The sequence below is a fragment of the Megalobrama amblycephala genome, linkage group LG3 (genome assembly GCF_018812025.1).
Source record: "Megalobrama amblycephala isolate DHTTF-2021 linkage group LG3, ASM1881202v1, whole genome shotgun sequence".
In the NCBI taxonomy this organism is placed as follows: domain Eukaryota; kingdom Metazoa; phylum Chordata; class Actinopteri; order Cypriniformes; family Xenocyprididae; genus Megalobrama; species Megalobrama amblycephala.
In genome coordinates, this window is record NC_063046.1 from 46,484,326 (window position 1) to 46,500,493 (window position 16,168).

A 16,168-nucleotide genomic window follows, 5' to 3' on the forward strand; every position below is an offset into this window, starting at 1 on the left:
AATAATAATAATAATAATAATAATAATAATAAACGGAGCAATTCCAATAGGGTCCTCACACCATCGGTGCTCGGGCCCTAATTAAAGCTGCAAGCAGCGTTGAGAGGGCCCTCGCACCCGGGCTCACCACCCGTTGGCCTCAGGAAAACAGTGAACAGTGGGCGACATGCATGTAAGCGAGTGAATACAGGAGAATTATGCCACATTCATTTCGAAATGCCACACTTCCTGTGGCCAACAGGTGGCGCTTTGACCGTAACTGAATTTTGCCATGTTGATGTCTTCAGGCCAGGACTTTTATCGAACATGTGAAGTTTGGAGCAGATCGGACATTGTATGCCTGAGTTACAACAACTTCCTTTTTCTTTCGTGGCGTTAATCGCATAAATTAGCACTCAGCCAAATGTTGCATAATTTAATGCGTCTCTAGCATGTTTGGTACTTCGTGGCATATTGAAATGTGAATCTGGGAGTAAATTAAATCGTGAAGCATGCCATTTCCTGTTGCCAGCAGGTGGCGCTATGACTAACTAAATATTGTCATATAGACGACTTTAGGCCAGGACTCTTATCACACATGTGAAGTTTGGAGCAGATCGGACATAGTATGCCTGAGTTACAGCAGCTTCCTCTTTCATTGCGAAACATCAGAATTTGTCAGGCCGCCACAGACACGCCCTTCAGCGAAAACTCAAGATCTTTGACATTTATCATCGCTAAGGTCTTGAGATTAGACTGACAACATTTGATGTTGATCTGGTTAAATCTCTATGAGGAGTTAATCACAGTGTAAAACATGTCATTTCCTGTTGTCTGCAGGTGGTGCTATGACTGTAACCGAATATTGTTATGAAGATGTCTTCAGGTCAGGACTCTAATAAAGCATGTGAAGTTTGGGGCAGATCCGACATTGTTTGTCTGAGTTACAACAACTTCCTTTTTCATGGCGAAAACATCAAACTTTGTCAGGCTGCCACGGACACGCCCTTCAGCGAAAACTCTAGATCTTCGCAATTTAACGTCACAAAGGCCTTTAGATTAGACTGACCAAAAATGACATTGATCTGATTAAATCTCTAGGAGGAGTTCGTTAAAGTACAACGTCTGGAAAATGCAAAAAACGGTGAATTAATTCAAAATATCTGACTTCCTGTTTGGTTTGGGATTTCGCTCCAAGAGAATTTTTTGTAGGTACTGGGTTGATAAATGTGTGTACCGAATTTCAAACCCCTAGTGTTATGTAGCGAGCGGGGCTGTACGTTAGATGGCGCTATCGAGCCATTTTGCCACGCCCAATTCCGAAACCCATAACAGACGTAAATTTTCACCACTTCTGACGCGTGTGCAAAGTTTCATGAGTTTCCGAGCACGTTTAGGCCCTCTAAAATGCGATTCACTTTGGAGAATAAGAATAACGAGCAGCGATGGCGGGCCCAAGCCCGGTGGCACCGCCACCCCGGTGGCTTCAGGGCAACTGTGCACAGCGGGCAATAGGCACTTAAAACGGTTAAACATCAAAGGACTATGTCAAATTCACTCCACATTTACTGCACTACAAGGTGCCGCTATAGAGCCCCTCCTCCCTGCCCATTTTCAAAGGATTACATGTGCCAAGTTTTAACATTATTCTGATGAATTTTGAAGCAAATCAGGTAAAAATAAGAGGGTGATCTCAATGTATGCTGAAAGTGACACATTTTCTGCTTCCAGTTGGTGGCGCTATGACTTTGAATCACAATAGTCACATCCATGTGATCAGCCTTGTACAACGAAGACTAAGCCGAAGTTTCATCAAAATCAATTAATGTATGCAGAAGTTATAACACTTTGTTTCCCTTTTCTTGCCATAAATTCGTTGCCTCGCCACGGCCAAACCGTTTGAGATATCCAAAATCCGTTTGCAATTAAACAACTTCAATGTGTTAGCAACAAGTTAAAAAAAGCTTGGTGTAAATTGGATAAACCCTGTAGGAGTAGTAGTATAAAATTCATAGCCTGTTTTTTCAAAAAATTAACATTCAAACCAAAATAGCTGACTTCCTGTTGGTCGGAGCTAATGAATGTAAATTAGAAAATTGTCCGGCTTGATGAGAACAATATGTGTACCAAGTTTGGTGACTGTAGGAAAAACAAACCCCCCACTTTTGTCAAAAGGTGGCGCTACTGAGCCCCTCCACCACGCCCATTTCTATGGCTTTGTCCATGTCTACTGGTTGACAATATTGATGTGTGTGTCGAGTTTCATGCAATTTGAAGCATGTTAAGAGCCTCAAAAACACTCAAGAATATTATTACAGTTGACCTGTTGCCATGGCAACAATATTTCAAATATCAAAAATCCTGTCATAGGTCTACATCTGCTGTGTATTGACATTACACTGATGAAGTTTGAAGCAAATCAGGTAAAAATAAGAGGGTGATCTCAAAACATTTCAAAAAGTGATACACTTCCTGCTGCCAGTTGGTGGCGCTATAACTTTGACTCACAATAGTCACATACATGTGATCAGACTCCTATAACGAACACACTTGTGAAGTTTCATAAAGATCAATATATGTATGCAGACGTTATAACACATTTCCTGTTTCCTTTTTCTCGCCATAAATTCGTTGCCTCGCCACGGACAAACCGTTCGAGATATCAAAAATCCCCTGGCAATTTTTAATCATCAGTGTCTTGACTTCATGCTGACCGAGTTTGGTGGCGATCGGATTAATCGTCTAGGAGGAGTATATCAAATTCCAGAGCATGCGTTTTTCAAACAACCCTTAATAGCTGACTTCCTGTTGGCGTGACGTTTAACTTAGAGCACGAAAGTTGTTCGGCCCGATGAGGTCTATATGTGTACCGAGTTTCAGACTAATACGTGCAAGCGTGTTTAATATATGGACCAAATTTTCAGACTTTTTTCAAGGGGGCGCTGTTGAGCCCCCTGCCACGCCCGGGTACCAGCTTCTCCGGCCCTGTTGGCCGCGGATTCCAATGTGTGTGCCAATTTTCAAGAGTTTTTGAGCATGTTAAGGCCCCCAAAAAGCCCCGGAAGACGGAAAAAAAAAAAAAAAAAAAAAAAAAAAAATAAAAAAATAAATATAGCTGCGAGCAGCGATGGCGGGCCCAAGCCCGGTGGCACCGCCACCCCGGTGGCTTCAGGGCAACTGTGCACAGCGGGCAATAGGCACTTAAAACGGTTAAACATCAAAGGACTATGTCAAATTCACTCCACATTTACTGCACTACAAGGTGCCACTATAGAGCCCCTCCTCCCTGCCCATTTTCAAAGGATTACATGTGCCAAGTTTTAACATTATTCTGATGAATTTTGAAGCAAATCAGGTAAAAATAAGAGGGTGATCTCAATGTATGCTGAAAGTGACACATTTTCTGCTTCCAGTTGGTGGCGCTATTACTTTGAATCACAATAGTCACATCCATGTGATCAGCCTTGTACAACGAAGACTAAGCCGAAGTTTCATCAAAATCAATTAATGTATGCAGAAGTTATAACACTTTGTTTCCCTTTTCTTGCCATAAATTCGTTGCCTCGCCACGGCCAAACCGTTTGAGATATCCAAAATCCGTTTGCAATTAAACAACTTCAATGTGTTAGCAACAAGTTAAAAAAAGTTTGGTGTAAATTGGATAAACCCTGTAGGAGCAGTAGTATAAAATTCATAGCCTGTTTTTTCAAAAAATTAACATTCAAACCAAAATAGCTGACTTCCTGTTGGTCGGAGCTAATGAATGTAAATTAGAAAATTGTCCGGCTTGATGAGAACAATATGTGTACCGAGTTTGGTGATTGTAGGAAAAACTAACCCCCCCACTTTTGTCAAAAGGTGGCGCTACTGAGCCCCTCCACCACGCCCATTTCTATGGCTTTGTCCATGTCTACTGGTTGACAATATTGATGTGTGTGTCGAGTTTCATGCAATTTGAAGCATGTTAAGAGCCTCAAAAACACTCAAGAATATTATTACAGTTTGACCTGTTGCCATGGCAACAATATTTCAAATATCAAAAATCCTGTCATAGGTCTACATCTGCTGTGTATTGACATTACACTGATGAAGTTTGAAGCAAATCAGGTAAAAATAAGAGGGTGATCTCAAAACATTTCAAAAAGTGATACACTTCCTGCTGCCAGTTGGTGGCGCTATAACTTTGACTCACAATAGTCACATCCATGTGATCAGACTCCTATAACGAACACACTCGTGAAGTTTCATAAAGATCAATATATGTATGCAGACGTTATAACACATTTCCTGTTTCCTTTTTCTCGCCATAAATTCGTTGCCTCGCCACGGCCAAACCGTTCGAGATATCAAAAATCCCCTGGCAATTTTTAATCATCAGTGTCTTGACTTCATGCTGACCGAGTTTGGTGGCGATCGGATTAATCGTCTAGGAGGAGTATATCAAATTCCAGAGCATGCGTTTTTCAAACAACCCTTAATAGCTGACTTCCTGTTGGCGTGGTGTTTAACTTAGAGCACGAAAGTTGTTCGGCCCGATGAGGTCTATATGTGTACTGAGTTTCATACTAATACGTGCAAGCGTGTTTAATATATGGACCAAATTTTCAGACTTTTTTCAAGGGGGCGCTGTCGAGCCCCCCTGCCACGCCCGGGTACCAGCCTCTCCGGCGTCCTAATGGCCGCGGATTCCAATGTGTGTGCCAATTTTCAAGAGTTTTTGAGCATGTTAAGGCCCCCAAAAAGCCCCGGAAGACGGAAAAAAAAAAAAAAAAAAAAAAAAAAAAAAAATAATAATCCTTAGAAGAACAAGAGGGCCCTGCGCGAATTTTCGCTTGGGCCCTAATAATAATCCTTAGAAGAACAAGAGGGCCCTGCGCGAATTTTCGCTTGGGCCCTAATAATCCTTAGAAAAACAAGAGGGCCCTGCGCGAATTTTCGCTTGGGCCCTAAAAATGCTGGCACTGGCTGGGAACTTAAAAAAAAAAAAAAAAAAAAAAAAAAAAAAACTCTACTTTTTTTGTCTACCGAAATTTCTTGGAAAGAGATTTTTTTAGTGTTTCGTCAGCAGAACAATCCAAAAACACATTAAATAACTACAACCCACTGAAGAGATATAGCCATATCCCTGACAGCCTCGCTTTCATTCACGTTAAAAATTAAAGATGGCGCTGCTTTCAATAAGATCTATTGGCCGCCTAGCTATATGAAGCAAAAATATATAAAAAATATATATATATATATATATATAATCAAATTGAGTCCTTATATTTGGTTATATTTCATCAATAAAGATCAACAGTTCACTTTGAATAGTCTACTTGTGTAGTCTCTGTGTGCGAGAAATTGTTGCTTGTCAAAGTGTTTTTCTGGAAAACACTCTTTCAGTCACACACTGCCCTGCAATCTCCTGGAGAGATGACAAGTTCAGCTGGCAGTGTGTTATTAAGGCGTCGGGATTACTGACGATGACTTGTCACCCTCTAATAAAGAAAAATAGTTGTTCTAACACCCATGTCTGGATGTTCTTTCTCAGTCTCTCCTGTCTTACATGTCCCCCTCACTTAAACGTCATCTTTTTCTAATGCATACCTGAGAAGCATTTCCAGGAAAAATGATTGCAGCAGCATTCAACTGTCAAATCCTGTGTCAATCACTATTTGTGCCCATAGCCATTTAAATCATGTTACAAAAAAACAACAAACGCTTCACATCATACACAAGTGTTTTTTTAATGTGCTTTGATAACTTCATGATATCAACAACCGCTTATAAATACATAAACAACTAGAATCATAGTTTAAGAGTATTTATTAGTTAAAGTTCAGGTTGCCTTGTACAGATCATTCAACTGAGAAATGACAAATTGTACCGTTTTGTGCTATTTAATGTGTAACATTCAGGATTATCTTGAGATCAGCACTAATATGGAAAAAAATCTGATGCATTGCTAGCATTTCCAACACTTGGTGTACTTCATTCAGTCATTTCCATCATTATGTGTGTCCAAATTAATTTCAGAATAACATGCTTTAGAATTTTTCTAAAGCCATATTTTTCCAATCAGGTAGTATATTTTCCCAGACGTATAAGTTGTTAAAATACAGGTAGACATATATAAACAAATTCACTAATATAAATAAAAACGCGTTAATAGTGAGATCACATAATTGAAATTCGATGCAGGTACACTGACTGCCCAGGTGATACCGGTGCAGTACCATAAGCCATCCACACGATGGCAGCACTCAAAACGGCACCTCTTTAAAAGTGCTCGAGACTATAATACTGTATCTTTTCAAAATGACACTGTTAACTACCTGATTTGTCAATAACATGATTTTGAGTTAATGAAACAGTTTTCAATTGTATTAAAAAATTATGTCACGTCAGTTGTATGCTGGTCAACCCTAATAGCAATTAGTACGTTGCAGATTATCTTATACATTTATGATAACTTGACTATTGGATACTAATGACTGGATTTGCATTAATTTTGGACAAATACCATGGTATTCTTTGTACACTAGTGTTCAAAAGTTGTTTTTAAAAAGGAATTAATGCATTTATTCAGCAAATGTGTATTAAAAGGTTCACTATGTAACTTTTCTAGCAGTTAATAAACAAAACTTCATGACTCTTGCGGAAGAACATTGTATACTTCTCTCTTGTTTACGTATATGACGAGTCCCGCTGGTACTGGGCTACTCCTCCGCAGTCTAAAATAGTCCGAATATAAACGCTTATTAAAAGCGTACCGTAGTGATTCAGGATAAGACCAAAACACGTTTTGGATGATGGATTCTTGATGTACTTGCTCATTATATAAATTATGAACCAAAACAAATGACATAGTGTACCTTTAGGTTGACCAAAAGTGACAGTATTGTTACTTCTATTTCAAATAAATTCTGATAAAGTTTTCTATTCATCAAAGAATACTGATAAACGTATCACCACAGGACTAAATTACATTCAAATATAATAAAACCGTGTAATAATATTTCACAACATTACCATTTCGTTACTGTATTTATTATCAAATCAATGTAGCCTTGGTGAGCACAAGTTTTTAAAAAAAAATTAAAAGTCTTAACGACCCCAAACTTTTGAACAACAGTGTACATATTACATGAATATGACAATTATTCAATACAATGTGTATATATAGGTAGTAACATTGTATTACAATCTCATACCATGGTACTTTTTGTAAAGGGCGGAGGAGGTCATGTCATGCTGAATCATTATAAATGTATCATTATTTAAATTAACTTAAAATATTGTTAAATTAGTTTTTGAAAGGCAGTTAATCTGACCTTGTGGACCGGCTATCTAGTTCTAAACAGTAAGAAATTCTGAAACACTTTTTACAAAAAGTCTGAATAAAAAGATTAAGTCTTGAAATATCATGTATGGAAGTTGGAAGATACTATTGCAAAATGTTTCAAAAATGAACATTTAATGAGCAGCAATTTACTGTTAAATATGACGTTATACTTAAATGAGAAAGATACGCTAATTCAGTCAGCTTCTTGTTCGTGATGAAACCTGATCTTTTTTTTTGTTGTTGTCATAGTGACCTTTCTCACAATCTTTCTTTGACCAATCTGACTTTAAAATTGATCCTGAACCAGCAGTCGAGGAAGTAATGAACCACTTTTTGAACATATCCGTCACCTGGCTATCACCCAGTTTGCACCTTGTCTTCCTGCGCCCATGCTGGACTGTGTCCGCTGGGTAACTGGGTAGCGGGCATACAGCGATGACTCTTGTATGTGCCCAGATGCCTGAAGCTCCGCCCACACTGGTAGCAAGAGTAGGGCGTTGCGCCGCTGTGAATGCGCATGTGTGTGTATAAATTGCCCAGCTCTTTGAATCTGCGACCGCACTGGGGACAGGCGTACGGGCTCTCTCCCGTGTGCACACGCTGGTGGCGCTTCAGTCCGGACAGCACTGGGAAGCCCTTACCACACTGCGGGCAGGGGAAGGGGCTCTGGGCTCCGCTGTGGCTGAGGCGGTGGCTCTTGAGACGCGCGGCGTGGCGGAAACGCTCTCCGCACTCAGGGCAAACAAAGGGCTTCTCGCCAGTGTGGATACGCTGGTGCTGCCGCAAGTTGCCCAGATAGTTGAAATGACGGCCACAGTCGCCGCACTCATAGCCGCCCTCCACTTTCCTCTCCCGTGCACCCCTGCCAACAGGTCCTTCTGGGCCTCCCAGAGCTCGCCCCGCTTCGCCCGAGTCGCCCTCCCCGCGAGAGGAGGAACTCCCCGGCGGTGACTGAAGAGCACTCTCGTCGTGATGCATGAGCTTGACGTGTTCCTCCAAGAAAGATGAGTCAGGGCAAAGAGTTCCACAGAAGGGGCAAATGAAGGTTTGAGAGGAGAACTGCTGACCTGGAAGAGAGCGTCAATAAATCAATTCATATTTCACAATCACACCAAGAAGTTGTTTAAAACCTGTATGACTTTCTTTCTTCCACAGAACACAAAAGATTACCTTTTTTTCATACAATGAATGTCTAATATACTACTACACTTTTATTCAGTAAGGATGCATTAATTTGATCAAAATTTAATTATAAATTGACGTTCATAAAAGATTTATTTCTTGTATCAAGGTTTCCACAAAAATATGAAGCAGCACAACTGTTTTCAACATTGATAATAATCAGAAATGTTTCTTGAGCAGCAGATCAGCATATTAGAATGATTTCTGAAGGATCATGTGACACTGAAGACTGGAGTAATGATGCTGAAAATTCAGCTTTTATCACAGGAATAAATTACATTTCTTACTACATAAGAAAAAATATCCATAATTATAACTTTATAAACTGTAATCACTAGCTTCCGGTAAGGTCCGTCCACGCGTTCATGAGAGTTCCAGCGTATGACGTATGACAAAGTAGTAGGATAAGCTTAGGTGAAAGTAGACCCCTCTCATGGTTCAAACAAATAGGGCTGGGCAATGAAATCATGCTCCTCCGACATTTCTCTTTAAAGGGGTGATGAACTGAGAAATCAAATTTTCCTTGAGCTTTTGACATATAAGAGGTCATCATACTGTGATGAATGGAAGAGGATAATTTGAATGTTTGACGTACACGCCCTTCAGTTTACGTAAGTGGGTGTCCCTTAATGAAATGAATGGGTGTAGGTGATGCGTGTTAAACATTCCTTAAATAATTATCTCGAGGACTGCTCGAGAGAGAATGCTGGGGGAGTTTTTGGGTTTTGGAGCTCTTATGTGGGGAATGCTAAACGGCCGCTCGGGACAAATAGGGCCCTATAATACACCTGGCGCAATGCGACGTAAGGCGCAGCGCAAGTGTGTTTGCTAGTTTGCGTCCGGCGCCGTTCGCGTTTTCCCGTTCAGCGCCACGTCCTTAAATTAGTAAATGCATTTGCACCAGTTAGTGCGCCCATGGGCGTGCTGGTCTAAAAAAGAGGTGTGTTCAGGCGCATTGCCGGCGTATTGCTATTTTAAGGAGCTGAAAATAGACTGCGCCATAGACCAACTCAAACCTGGTCTAAAGTCTAAAGTCAATGGCGCAATATTTTTTTGTTAGAGCGCGTTGGTAGAAACTGCGCCTCTGAGCGCGTCCACAGTGTGCGTTGACTTTGCTTATTACACACAAGGATGCGCATCACACAAACATGCCAAATATTAAAAACAAAAGGATTACAGTGTAAAAGAATATTATTGTGTAGGCTACATAAATATAAAAATGTAATGATGAATAGTCATTGCGTGTATTAGAATTAGGCTACCTATTTTCAATTCAGCCTATTACTACTTATAATGATGAACGAAATTGGCAAATTAATTGAACAATCGTGCCAATACACACACATATATATTAACTGACTCATCGCGTGTACGCCATGTAAATAGCAATCCGCCATGGCGCGAGCGCATCTCGCTCTTAAAGGGAATGGGAGATGACACTCTGATTGGTTTATTGAACGTTACGCCCATTACTCATTAAGAGAATAGGGACAACCCATTTCAAAAATGCGCCCCGGCGCACGGACCGTTTTTCCGTCGTTAAAATAGCAAAAGTGGATTTGGACACGCCCTGAGTGCACCTGCGCTGTGCGCTTTACACTTTGCGTTTAGATCGTTAAAATAGGGCCCCTAGTGTCTCCGGCGGTGAAGATAGTAAGTTAGTGGGGGGTAAATGTGGTAGGTAGTCAGGGTGGAACTTCTGATTAGGAGAGCTCCTGACTGAAGCCGCAAATAACTCTGCCCCAGGAACTGAGCAAAGACCACGCTGAACCTGATGGACTGATTTCTATGTATTGAGTGATTAAGTGACAAAGGGGTTTATGGTGCATCTTCCCTGCTGACCTGAATCCATCTTCATGTTATCTTCTCCTGGTCCATCAAGCAAAGGGGGGTAACCTTTTTATGAAGTGTGCTGTCTTTTAACGTTAAATAAAGAATTGTGTGTTAATTGCCATCCAGGTGCTCTGTTCTCTGCCCTCTTATTCTTAAAGTATTGTAACAACCGCACGAATATCCTGTACGTTTCAGAACTGAAAACTTCCTTGTTAGTCCAATAAAAGCTTTTATTGACACCACACCCAGCAAACGACAGGATTTTCAAAGTGGGGATCTATGATGTCAAAGGGCAGCAAGCACCACCTCTGCAGAAGAAGATCAATGCCTACTTCATCACTGCCACAGGCTGCCCACCGATTCACGCATGACATGCAATAGAATAGGTAGCCTAAGTAACATAGGCCTACGTGGTGCTAAACCATATCGAGCTACCAAGCAATAAACATGCCGTTGAGGATTACAAAATATTGTGCAGTGCCTCGTTTCGACAGTAATGCAACATGCAAGTAAAAACGCGCTAAAAGAGAGAGTAATATTTGGCTGTTTCAAATGGAAAGATGTTAGCCAATCACAGCAGTGGGTGTTTACACTGAAGTCTCACAGCAGACACGCCCCTTAAAACAAAGCGTTCAAACTAGAGGGCTAAAATCAGGGTAGGAAAAATGCCTTTTATTTATATGATAATTTTGGATGTAAAAAGCATACTAACATTATAAGTGCACCCCAGGAAACATTATAAAACAATAAAACAACAGTTCATGACCCCTTTAAAAATTCTCATTTTAGACTTCTAATTCGTGACCAGTGTTCTGTTTTGCTCCATCCTATGCGCTTCCGCGTTCATCACTACATGTTGCGTCGGGTTAGAGGTCACTCCTCGACCGGAACTAGACTTGTGTACGGCCGTTTACGGAAGCCAGTTTTTAGACTTATGAAGTCATTAATATGGACATTTTTCTTACCAAAACACATAGCTTTGCTTCAGAAGGCGAACCTCCTGGAGCTGTATGGATTACTTTTATGATGGATGGATGTGCGTTTTTGGCCTTAAAAAAAAATGGTACCATTAAATCCCATTTTAAAGCTTGGAAGAGTCAGGATATTTTTAATATAACTCCGATTGTGTTTGGCTGAAAGAAGATAGTCATATACACCTAGGATGGCTTGAGGGTGAGTAAATTATGGGATAATTTTCATTTTTGGGTGAACTATCCCTTTAACGTTGCATTTACATCAGGAAAGTTATCCAGTGTTCACAGTTTGTCAGTTAGCTAGCTATAGAAACACTAGATAGCAGCTTATTTACCGTTAATTATATATGTCTGTTTGAATAAATTTATCATGAAGACAAGTGCTTATGAAAAGTATCTTATGTGCAACTGAGTTTTATATAAAGATTTAAGTTTTTATTTGAGTGTAATTATTACATCTGAAAATCGATAAAAAGTGAAAGTGACATGTAACACATGTTCAGAATTTGTCCTCTGCATTTAACCCATCCAGTTAGTGCGCACACATTTGGAGTAGTGAGTAGAGAACACACACACTGCAGTCTGTGGACACACACACCCAGAGCAGTGGGCAGCCATTTTGCTGTGGCGCCCAGGGAGTGATTGGGGGTTAGGTGCCTTGCTCAAGGGCACCTCAGTCATTTCCTACCAGTATTGAGAATCAAACCCACATCCTTCAGGTTACCAGTCTGACTCTCTAACCATTAGGTGACAACTGCCTCCAAAATACTAAATAGCAGTTGAATATAATTGTTTGGGCTCCGTTGTTAATTTTACTTTCTAATACTATAGTATTGTACCAAATGAGAGGGTTCCCTGTAGTTTACTGCATTAGTTGGGAGAGATTTTTTTCCTTAAGAAAATCAAACAATTTGTATCGACAGGTAAGATTCGAAATAATCAGCTACTGTATCTCCTTGAGAATGTAGTATCGGTGCATCTCTAGTTCATTAAATGTTCACATAAGAGTTAGAAGTGCACAACACACAATTATTCCCAGCTGTATTCAGCTAAAACTGCTACATTCCCTTTCTTTTAAAACACTGACCTGGCTCGATTCGGTCCATACTGTCCTCCGCTGGGCTGCTCCTGTCTTCTCGAGGAGAGCCCTGAGTGTCCAGAGGGAAATGGTCAGACACTGACCTCAGACTTCCTCTTCCTCCTTCAGAGTCTTCATTTTCTTCATCCTCATCCACAGGAGGAACATCTTCGCATTTTGCTTCAGAATCACCTAAAGAAGCAGAGAACAGGGATAAATGCAACACCCTCTGGGTTTTGCTTCTTTTTTTTTTTCAGTCAATGTTCAGCTTTAAATTTTTATTTTTTTCCCCCTCAAACACCTTTGACATGTCAGCAGTCCACAACAACTGTGAATTAAATAACTGAAGCGAGGCAGATGCAATTAAACCTGATGTAGTGTACTTAAATTTCATCCAAGATCTGCCATGCAAAATTTCAAAGTATAAAGCAAGAAACAGAAAATTCAGTTGCACATATTTTGCATATATATTTCTGCACATATGCTACAAATTTTGCAGAAATAGCATTTAAAAAGAATAATACATGTTGCTTATAGTACAGTACGCGCAAAATAATATGCAAATGTTCATATACTACAAAGAATGCAAACTAGATGCAAATATAGTATTAATATATGATATGAATATTTGCATGTATATACATACTACATGTATGAGCTATATGCATCTATATGTATTCTATAATGCATAATATAAATTATATGCACGCATACTACATGCAGTCGTATGTAAGATACAAGCGTGCATATTATAGGCACCTGCATGCATAGCAGCTACGCATATACTACAACAAATGCATACATATTGCAATGCATGCATATTATGCTACAATGCATACTTCATACACTATATTCATGACATGCTATAATGCATGCATACTATACACTGTGTAAGACAAGGCATGCAAACTGTATGCAAACATGTATATGCAAATGCACATGTAAGATACAGTGCATATAATAAGCAAGTACATGCATACTACAATCCGTGTCTACAAGACTTGATTGAGCGATACCTTTAAACTCTGAGTTCAGTTCGACCCCTGCCATCCACTCATAGTCATACATGCGCTTGCTGGCGGACGGCAGCATGTTGAAGATGTCCGTGTCCGCATCAGTGTCCGCGGAACCGCTGTCCGTCCACAGGCTCAGAGACGCGTGCGGCTGCGGTTCGGTCCGCATGTCCCGTTCGGACCCAAAGGCCTGACTGCTGTGGTCGCTCTCCACTTCAGCAGCACCCCGCTGGTTCTTATCCTTCATCAGATAATCGCAGATGGCGTTGATGTTCTCCTTCTTCACCACGGGCGTCCCGGGTTTGGTTTTCTTCGGGTCGACGCTGTACTTCTGGCCCGGTTGATGCTCTGATTTCCTGACGTCCATGGTGCTGGAGTTAGAAACCCTCCCGTCTTTCTCCGTCGACTCCAGCTTGGCCTTAAGCAGCTCGATCTCGTCGGTTTTCTCGCGGAGCTCCATCTTCAGGACTCTGATCCGGACGCCGACCAGCTTGCGTATCTCGGACAGCGCGGACTCCAGCACCACCGTGATGTTTCTGCCCAGGTGCTCCGTGATCTCGGTCACCGAGCACACCAGCTGCTCGTCGGGCTCGAGCTCGGAGAAATCCTCCTCGTCTCGGCTGAAGGAGCCCGTGTTGTCCATAAACGCGCCCTGGGACTCGGAAGACGGTCCTGTTTCCATATAGCAGTGGTTTCTTTTTCGGCTCATGCTGAAGAGCGCAGGCACTCAGCGCAGATGGTACAGTGTTTTGATCGTGATGGACACTAAGGATGCACAGACACCATAGAACACCAGAAGAACTTCCTCTCACTTCGGAAGTTGAGTATATAAACAGCGCCCTCTACAGAGCCATCCTGTAGCTGCAAAAGGAGACAGATCGACATATCACTGGTACAATAAAAGTACGAAGTGTACGTTAATAGTTTTTATGAGGTCATGCAGTTATGACCTGGCTATTTTAATACTTTATACAAAAGTATAAACTGTATAATTTAAAATGACAATTCATATAGGCTATTTGTGTCATCAAATGGATTGCGGACTTTTATTGCACTTTTACACTTCTCTGATGTTATCTCGTTGTTATTTATAACAATGACAATAAAGAACCTGAATGAATGAATGAAATACACTAACTGTGCTGTTAAAAATAGTTTGAGCTGCGGCACAACCCAGTATATCAAAGCTATGGCCAGTGTTGGGCAAAAATACATCAAAATGTATTTTAAAATAAAATACCAAATACCTTAATTTTAAGTGTATCAAAATAAACTACTGTATTTTTGTATTTTGTACTACAAAATACTTTTATAAGGGAGCATGAAATTGATTCGCAAACCTTCCATCAATTAGCCTATTTGATCGATCCCTTCACCATTACACTGACTCAGCTGATTAAACAATGTTTGATAGCAGCAGCTTTTCTCTGCCTGAGTCATGCAATAAATCTGACATATGCATCCAGTTAAAGGCACAATATGTAAGATTTTTGGATTAAAATGTCCAAAAACCACTAGAACAATTTTATATATTTTGTTGATTTGTGTACTTACATTATCACAAATGTATCCAAGAATGTTTAACTCCAGAGAACTACTTATGTTATATAGCTCAACACATTAAGTCTTTTTGTATGAATCTTGTTTTCTTGATATACAGCAAGTACCATGTTTTACCATGACTAATATCAATCTAGCTTACTGCAGTGTGCAACAAGTGTCTTACAGCAGCCACAGAGCGAATGCACGGAGTAGCACTATAACAGCTTTCAACACACAAATGTATCTAATATGATAAAACAGCACTGCTTTACCCCACATACGCTTGACCGGAAGAAGCGGAAGCTCGTTCAGCTCTCACAGCACTCGGCCATGCTCTGCTTCATACTACAGTAACGTTAATAATCTTATCCATGAACATGATTTCTGCCTGTGTCCCGTCCTGATTCTTTTCCACCGGCTGTAGACTTGAAAACAACACCTCCCATGATTCTGTGAAATCAAGGTGTCATCAAGCTACGCCTTTGTTTTGAATAAGCAACCTCTAGGGCGAAAATGTGCATATTGTGGTTTAACAGATCAAATATTAACATATCACTGTGATCTCCCAGATGAAGGTTAATTTAAAGTAACCAACAGTTTCCTAATTTAGTCACTTGGGGCCCTATAATACACCCGGCGCAATGCAACGCAAGGCGCAGCGCAAGTGTGTTTGCTAGTTTGCGTCTGGCGCCGTTCGCGTTTTCCCGTTCAGCGCCACGTCCTTAAATTAGTAAATGCATTTGCACCATTTAGTGCGCCCATGGGCGTGCTGCTCTAAAAAAGAGGTGTGTTCAGGTGCCTTGCCAGCACATTGCTATTTTAAGGAGCTGAAAATAGACTGCGCCATAGACCAACTCAAACCTGGTCTAAAGTCTAAAGTCAATGGCGCAATATTTTGCTTATTACACACAGGGATGCGCATCACACAAACATGCCAAATATTTAAAACAAAAGGATTACAGTGTAAAAGAATATTATTGTGTAGGCTACATAAATATAAAAATGTAATGATGAATAGTCATTGCGTGTATTAGAATTAGGCTACCTATTTTCAATTCAGCCTATTACTACTTATAATGATGAACGAAATTGGCAAATTAATTGAACAATCGTGCCAATACACACACATATATATTAACTGACTCATCACGTGTACGCCATGTAAATAGCAATCCGCCATGGCGCGAGCGCATCTCGCTCTTAAAGGGAATGGGAGATGACACTCTGATTGGTTTATTGA

At 40.6% G+C, this 16,168-nt stretch overlaps 1 protein-coding gene across 1 annotated transcript; it reads right to left on the reverse strand.

Moving 5' to 3' along the window:
* Positions 1-5,689: 5,689 nt before the first annotated feature.
* Positions 5,690-14,257, reverse strand: znf16l (zinc finger protein 16 like). The gene is made up of 3 exons (XM_048185696.1): positions 13,390-14,257; positions 12,383-12,565; positions 5,690-8,373 (listed from the first exon to the last, which is right to left on the reverse strand). The coding sequence occupies exons 1-3, from the start codon at positions 14,093-14,095 to the stop codon at positions 7,664-7,666; spliced, it is 1,599 nt and encodes a 532-aa protein (XP_048041653.1). The 5' UTR covers positions 14,096-14,257; the 3' UTR covers positions 5,690-7,663.
* Between the last annotated feature and the right edge of the window lie 1,911 nt (positions 14,258-16,168).

What these genes read in the sequence shown, in the direction of transcription:
- znf16l (XM_048185696.1), bottom strand. Translation starts at nt 14,095, where the DNA reads ATGAGCCGAAAAAGAAACCACTGCTATATGGAAACAGGACCGTCTTCC. An exon ending in ACTGAACTCAGAGTTTAAAG is followed by an intron (nt 12,566 to 13,389) that starts GTATCGCTCAAT and finishes CTGCTTCTTTAG; the next exon opens with GTGATTCTGAAGCAAAATGC. An exon ending in TATGGACCGAATCGAGCCAG is followed by an intron (nt 8,374 to 12,382) that starts GTCAGTGTTTTA and finishes GCTCTCTTCCAG; the next exon opens with GTCAGCAGTTCTCCTCTCAA.